This window comes from Esox lucius, chromosome 11 (assembly GCF_011004845.1).
Source record: "Esox lucius isolate fEsoLuc1 chromosome 11, fEsoLuc1.pri, whole genome shotgun sequence".
NCBI classification, from domain to species: domain Eukaryota; kingdom Metazoa; phylum Chordata; class Actinopteri; order Esociformes; family Esocidae; genus Esox; species Esox lucius.
In genome coordinates, this window is record NC_047579.1 from 51347779 (window position 1) to 51355941 (window position 8163).

General features: G+C 41.4%; 1 protein-coding gene across 1 annotated transcript in view; it reads left to right on the forward strand.

Annotated features, from left to right (window-relative positions):
- Positions 1-1057: 1057 nt before the first annotated feature.
- Positions 1058-8163, forward strand: part of LOC105031078 (trinucleotide repeat-containing gene 18 protein) — a 19345-nt gene continuing 12239 nt past the window's right edge. Inside the window, exons 1-3 of the mRNA XM_034295157.1 lie at positions 1058-1094; positions 2693-2827; positions 7847-7972. Of these exons, the coding sequence (XP_034151048.1) occupies positions 1058-1094; positions 2693-2827; positions 7847-7972 (298 nt within the window). The remainder of the gene's footprint in view (positions 1095-2692; positions 2828-7846; positions 7973-8163) is intronic.

An 8163-nucleotide genomic window follows, 5' to 3' on the forward strand; every position in this document is an offset into this window, starting at 1 on the left:
ATCACAGAAGGTTTTTATTGCATTTATGGTTGCCAGCTTCATTGACAATAGATTGCGATCTCCCAGTTAAATAAAACTATAATATAAAATGCATGTACGACATCAGTGGCCTCTGCCAGACAGCTTAAAACAATTTCGCTGACTAAATGCAGCCTTTTTGTTCTTCGGACACATGTCTATCTGATGTCTAATTATCTGACAAAATTAAGATCTGATTATCCCTCGTCCCTGGCATATTTCAGATCGGACATGACCGACTTTGTTTACCAGTCAGATTGGGTATTACATTTTTACAACAAATCGGTCAGTTATTTTGGGTGTCGGCTAAAAATGTAATGGATAAAGTTTGGCTGGGATTAACATTTCATGATCCACAAAGACACTTGGCGGACATTGATGCACATTCAAGTTGTTCTTAGTTGTTTATTCTCACGCTTCCTCCGAGAAGAGACATATAATAGACTGAGACTTTATTTTGCAAAATCTATACAACACGAAAGTCATGATGACATTTAAGAATGTAATTAGAATTTGTATTGTAATTTACAATATTATTTTGTTCTCTTACCCAGCTTACTTTAATCTCTGCTCATATTCTTCCATTAATTATATCTAAGACATTACATTAAAATATTGTCAAAGAATCTGTGCATTTACAGTTAGGTCCGGAAATATTTGGACATTGACACAATTTTCATCATTTTGGCTCTGTACGTCACCACAGTGGATTTGAAATGAAACAACCAAGCTCCTATTCAGGATTAAGGTCTTTCTACCTTAATTTTTGTCTTCAACAAGTGAAATGCATGCTTGGTCTGGTTGAGATCTGGTGATTGACTCGGCGATTACAGAATATTCCACTTCCTTGCCCTAAACTCCTGTGTTGTTTTTGCAGTATGTTTTGGGTCATTGGTGCTGTGTAAATTGAAGCACCGTCCAATAAATTTGGCTGAATCTGAGCAGACAATATATCTCTATACAATCAGAATTCATCCAGCTGCTTCTGTCTTCTGTCACATCATCAATAAACACTAGTGATCCAGTGCCATTGGTAGCCATGCATGCCCATGCCATCACACTGCCTCCACCATGTTGTACAGATGATGTGGCATGCTTTGGATCAAGAGCCTTTCCAAGCCTTCTCCATACTTTTTAAGTATATCTTAGTTTTCACCAGTGCATACTTAATTTCAAAGAATGTACCAGACTCTTGGTTTGGCCACTCCTAATGTTCCTGCTATCTCTCTGTGATGTGAATGCCACACCTGGAATCAATTCCTTACCTTTACCTGCTTAATTGATGAAGAAATAACGTGAAATGGCCTTTGAGTCAATTGTCCAATTACTTTTGGTCCCTTGAAAAAGAGGGGGCTACATATTAAAGAGCTGTAATTTCAAAACCCTTCCTCCAATTTGGATGTGAATACCCTCAAATGAAAGCTGAGAGGCAGCACATATTAAGCCCATATTCATGATTTAACTGTAACTTGAATCTATTTTGGTAAACAGACAAAATAACAAAACGTGTGTCAGTGTCCAATTATTTCTGGACCTTACTGCATATGGGTGCTTGCTAGCAGAGCCATTCGGCTTCATTGACCATACATTGCAGAGAATGTTTAGTGGCATAGTACAACGTGAGATGATGTGCTCTACTTGTATGATAAAGCAAGCAGTCAGGGAAACTGACAGAGCTTTTTCAACTACTGTGAGGATTATCCTGATTGACCATTCTCCCCATTATGGAGTTTTTGTCCATTGCAATTAGTACTGACACCGTCTATTGTCCCATCCCTGTTTGAGACTTAATCGCCAATTTTGTAGGAGTACAAAAAAAAAATACCGCGCCGACACCGTCGATGCAAGATTTTGGGAAAGCAGACGATTTTCGTTTTTTTATGCCGGAAAACACTTGCATTGTAGATAATTTCAGGTCTCAGTCCTTTTAATTATAATTGTAATCTTAATATGTTCACCTGGCACAGCCAGAAGAGGACTGGTCACCCCTCTGAGCCTGGGTCCTCTCTAGGTTTCTTCCAAAATGTTGGCATTCCTGGGGAGTTTTTCCTAGTCACTGAAATTCAACACTACTGTTGTTTGCTCCTTGGGGTTTAAGCCCGGGTGTTTTATAAAGCACTTTGTGTCATCTGCTGATGTAAGAAGGGCTTTATAAATAAATGTCATTGATTTGATTGATTAATTCTGTTATAACTGGAAATTTACTCACATATGTTTTTGCGCATGCAGATCAATATTACAGCATGTTTACAGGTCAATGTCACTGTACATTTACAGGTCAATGTCACTGTACGTTTACAGGCGTATGTTTACAAATCAGTATCACCATACGTTTACAGAGCATTCCTGATAACGAAAATAAATTGAACAAAATATTTTTAGCATGAATATTTCCTTTGTACACCATAGTTTGTTTTTAATATTAAAGTTAAAACTACTCCTCCAACCTTTGCATAGTATTTCCTATCAACGATCACAATAAAAACCTGTTTAATTAAAAACACCTCTCTACCACGTTTAGTGGTGGGTTTTGTCAGCATTTGACAAGAGGTGCTGTTTGTCAGCGTTAATAAGTGGTGGGTTTGGACAACGTAGTACCAGCACTGTGATGTTTTAGTCTACTGTTCAATGTCTATGTATCTTAGTAAAACTTCACTGTCTCTTGTCCTGTCAGGCGACGCCTTCCCAGCATCCTCCAGTTCCTTCCTGGCCGGCTACCCCGGACCCTCTTCCCTGACCTCTGACCCCTCATTCAGATCAGCCAATCAGATGGCTCAACTCTGGGCCTCGCACGCTGCTGCCCAGGAAGGTAACATGCCTATAATCAGTGGTCAGCTGACCTGCTGTACAGACATTACTGATCATTATATTGATTAGACACATCACTGATCACCTTATTGACCCTCCTGATGTTTTGATGAAGATTCATGGTTATTGATGAAGATTATTGGTGCTGGTTAGTTTTTAATGAAGGTTATTGGCGTTGGTTAGGTTGTAATGAAGGTTATTGGCGATGGTTAGGTTGTAATGAAGGTTATTGGCGATGGTTAGGTTGTAATGAAGGTTATTGGCGATGGTTAGGTTGTAATGAAGGTTATTGGCGATGGTTAGGTTGTAATGAAGGTTATTGGCGATGGTTAGGTTGTAATGAAGGTTATTGGCGTTGGTTAGGTTGTAATGAACGTTTGTGACCGTCATGTTTATAGTGATCAGCCTGGCCATCCGCACCAGATGAGACCTTCTTTCTTCTGTGTTTTTAGTTTCTGCTTCTGTCTCTCTTGTCCTCTTTCTGTCTTCTCAGCTCTCTCTCTTGCCTCACTCCTTTCACTCGTCCTCCAGTCCTCTCTTTTTTTCCTGCCGGGAGAGAAGATGGGTCACAACATACTTTTCTTTCTTCCCATGGCTATTCCTCACCTCCCTTACTCTACCCCTCTCTTGTCACCCCCCCCCCCCCCCCCACCCCTCTCTCTGTCTCTGGGGGAGGTTGGTCTAATTCCAGAGGCCGTTGCTGAATAGGGACAGCTGTGTTGGAAGTTAAATGGGAATGCTGTTGGAATGCTATGGCTGGGTGTTGCTATCGAATGGTCTTGGCGTTAACATGACACTGGTTCTATATTAGTATTGCTAGCATAGTTCCAAGCATTGGCGTCAAACCGCTTTGATGTTAGAGTTACTGGCGTATCGCCAAGTGCTTGAGCTCATTGTTTCTGGCATATCGCCTGGTGTTACCGTGACGCGGTTTCTGTGTTACCATCATTAACGCGTCTTTTTACGGGGCCACCTGCATTGGCAAACGATACCAATTCCAACGACTGTGCTTTAAACATGTGCCGGAACCGGGCACCCATCTAAAAGAGTCGTTTTAATGTTGTTGATGGTGATTTGTTGGTAGGGGGAAAATGTTGATACAATGAAGTATCACAACTGTTTTCTCTAACGGCATTTTGTTAGAGTGCCTAAAATTAGTGCTCTGAGCAGTGCCATTGTTTCACATTTTCCGGACGTACTACTCTCTAGAATGAATACAAAATTACACCAGGTTACTAGAAATACTTATTTTGTTTTATGGTGTAACTTTTTTATGAAAATTTTATTTCAAAATGTTGTTGTTTTTTTACTGAATGAAAATTGTAATTTCTTATTGGCTGCTATTGGTGCAATTACTGTTTCTAAGCTGAGTTAGGATCCTAAGTAGACCTAATTAGCCCAAGAAAATCCCTCAGATGATAGTGTCCGATATAGTGTTTATCTGCACAAAAAAGTTTTAAATGTACGAATGTAATCTAAATGGAGTCTCAGTGGATTTTGTTATAATTCTCATAACTTGACGTCTGTTTATTGTTTAAATACTCCATTCAGTAACTTTGAAATAGATTAAGAAATATAATCTGCATGACATATAATCTACATTAACTGAATTGTATGCCTTACAAGTGGTTATTAACAGTTTTAGATCTCATTTTAGATTTCCTTCTAGATGTTTTAGCTACTGGTTGTAAAAGTGGTGCTGTTGAGCCAGAAATGTCTTGAATAGAGTGTCTCTTGTGCCCCATGTCATCTAAACCACTCACTCCCAAACTTGGAATTTCATGGCTGTGTTATGTTAGGGTACTCAGAAATTATGCACATGTAAAGAACATATTACACATCTCTCTCTTTTCTTGATCGTGTAACTCTGTTGTACATTTTTTTGTAATTACTACTTTGAGTGGTACTCTAGTTGAACAGGTTCCCTCCTATAAATATCTTGGAATTTGCCTGAAGTTCAGAGTTGGTTTACTTTGCAGAAACAAATCCTCTAACTTCTGGAAACAGGAAATACATTTTCTATGACCATTTTAGATTGTGGAGATGTTATGTTAATGCGGGCAGATGCTTCTACACTCAAACTAGGTGCTGTTTACCATTGTGGCCTGGTGTTTATTGCTGGTTATGGAGCTCACCATTGTTTTGTATCAAAAAGTGTGTTGGACTTCCTTGTGTGTTAGAATAGAGCAGCATTCTTTTCTGTTTATTTACAAAGCAGTCCTGCAGAAACCTCCTTTGGACATTACTTTATTGATTAAGCTGAGGAAGACCAGTTACCCAGCCTGATATCACAGATGGATAACTCTGGAGATCCCTTCGGTCTTCTCAAAACTGGGGAAATCCCTTCACCCCCCACCCCCTATTTGGAATCTGAAGGAGCTCCCTGCAGCCAGATGTTCTGGTGAATCTGAAGGAGCTCCCTGCAGCCAGATGTTCTGGTGAATCTGAAGGAGCTCCTTGCAGCCAGATGTTCTGGTGAATCTGAAGGAGCTCCCTGCAGCCAGATGTTCTGGTGAATCTGAAGGAGCTCCCTGCAGCCAGATGTTCTGGTGAATCTGAAGGAGCTCCCTGCAGCCAGATGTTCTGGTGAATCTGAAGGAGCTCCCTGCAGCCAGATGTTCTGGTGAATCTGAAGGTGCTCCCTGCAGCCAGATGTTCTGGTGAATCTGAAGGTGCTCCCTGCAGTTAAATTTTCTGGTGCCTCCCGGGCTTCTAGACATGTCTCTAGTTGTTTAGAAAAGTGATTGTTATTGTTAAATGTTTATTTTTGCATAATGTATCGTGTTTTATTTTATTGTTTTATTTATGTACATGCAGAGCTTTCTTGTAAAAGAGATTTGTTTTTCAGTGGGTTAAATATATATATTTTTTAAACATCCAGCCCCCTCAAAAATATGAATGTTTTTCTATTCGCAAAAGTCCCAGGTTGCATCTTCAACTGAATATTTGAAGTGTAAGTCACAGTATTTTAACAAGAAGTCGTCATATTTCATGTGTTCAAGTACACTCCAAGGACACAGAGTTAAAGTCAGGGAGTAATTAAAGTAATGGAGTGGAGAAGTGGAACCATATTAGACAAACAATAGAGAGTGCAGTGAAGAAAAGTATTTCAGGCTTGAAACCTACTCAGACCTGCATGCCTTAGCCAATCAGAACTACTGTAGACCTGCGTGCCTTAGCCAATCAGAACTACTGTAGACTTACATCCAAATATGCCATTTGCCACACAGGCCATCTCGTGGAACTGGGTGCTTACAGGCAGAAGCAAAAACTTCACTGTAGGTCCTCAGAAAGTGTTTGTTAGTGCAACAACAAAATTCCCCTGATTTTCAATATTTTTTTTCTTTTACAAATAAGCACTTACTACCCAAATACATGGCTTCAGTTTAAATTGCAGGTGCCTAAGACTTATTGTGCAAGAATATACACCCAGCTCAAAATGGGAAGTTTAAAACTTTTTCTTTGCTTAATTCCCAGACTGCATCTGTGTCAAGGCATTGCTCATTACAGGCTTCTAGCAGCCAATACCCAGTGCCCTGTCTCGGGCCAAATACCCGATACTCAGAATCTGATTGGTGCATCCTTAGTTATGATGTTAGCGGATGCACGCACAGGAACTAGTTTGAACAAATGTGGAGTCCCTTTGTCTCAATGGGGAAAGGGCGCCCCCTGTCTTTACTAAGCTGTATGTCCATTATGGATCTAATGTGGTCAGTACAAAAGCACATTTTGACCAGATGACATCAGACACATCTGCTACACATCCTGAGTGTGTGTGTTTCTCCACATCCATATTTCTTGTACTTGTATGCTTTACCTGAGAGAATGGGGGAGGGAGGGAGGGGCGAAGAAGAAAGGGAGGGAGAGGGGGAGGGAGAGGGAATTATTGAGAGGAGGGGGTCTCTATATATTTCTTGTGTCTTTCTGTTGGCACATCACTGTCAAATGATCAATATTTAGATGTTTTAAAAAGAACAATATACACTGGGTAGTATATTCCATGTGGATGTCAAAGTTAAAAAGGCTTTTTAATCTTCGTAATCCACATGTGCCTGGAATTTTTTACGCTACCCAGTGTACATTTTTCCTTGCTTTTCGTCCGTCGTCTCCACTCCAAGTGCACCTGGTGTTTTATCGTTTTTGAATACCTGGCGTGCTTCTGTTACAACTTCGTTTCAGATCATTTAAATATTTTACTTGGAACACAGTTAAGCACCCGCTAATAATGCAGCCGTTAGTGTAGCGTAGCGTTCTGCCAGGCAGTGTCCAAGCAGGCTGCAGCACATGACCTTCACAGCAGGCTAGCTTAAAAGATTAGACTCCGGTCATTCACAGACCGCTACATTTGCCGCCAACAGCTGAGGCTAGCATAACATACCACAGCACATAAGGAAACTTAAGGAAAATATGCTGATTTTTCAAGCGGTTAACTCCACTGACCAAACGACCTGCCTCAGCACTCTGAGAATGGAGCTGTGCTGCTGTGTACGTTAGTGACCGTGACGGGTGCTGCTCAGCGTTAAGGAGGGTTACTCTGATTGTAATCTACTGAAACATGCTCAGTAGTAACCCAGCGCGTATTCAACGGCGGTGCACAGTAGTGTTGAGTATGTGCACGCCTGTACCGTGACCTGTTTGCGTGTTCTGTGATTTACCTGCTTTGTCGGGACCGATTTACCGTTAAGACATCTGTAGCCATCATGCTTGTAAGTGAAGAGCAGTTGATTAAATTAAACAGCCATGGTTGTCTCTGACATTGTTTCGTCATTGAATATTGTCCCGAAAACACAATTTACCGGCTATTCTGTAATTGAAATATTTTCTTTTAAAGTCAGGTTTCTGAGAACAGCAGCGCTGCCTGAGAGTAGGTCCAGGTAGTCTTTGTTGGGGTTCTGTGTGGGTGCAGGGCTGTCCAATCTTAGTACGGAACGTCATTATTGCGTATCTGAATGGTAAATCTACGGAGGGTACGTCTTTGCTCCATCCCAGCACTAACCCAGGTGATCTGTTGCCCCTGCAGGCTATGTGTCCCTCCCGAACGGGCTGTACTCCAGCCCCTACCACCTCTCCTTGGGCAACCTGGAGACCCCGCCCTCCTCCCTGAGTCTGGCTCAACAACACCTCCTCTATGACCCCACACACAAAGGTCAGTCCCAACCCAGTATTTTAGAGGTTAGAGGTCAATGGCCCGCCACACAAGGCATGTTCCAGAGTGGGAACATCAGGGACTGACTGACTATTTATTGGTTTATTGATGGGTTCATGACGAGTTTAATTGTGTGTGTGTGAGGGGGATTGTGTGTGAGGGGGATGGTGTGTGAGGGGGATGGTGTGTGA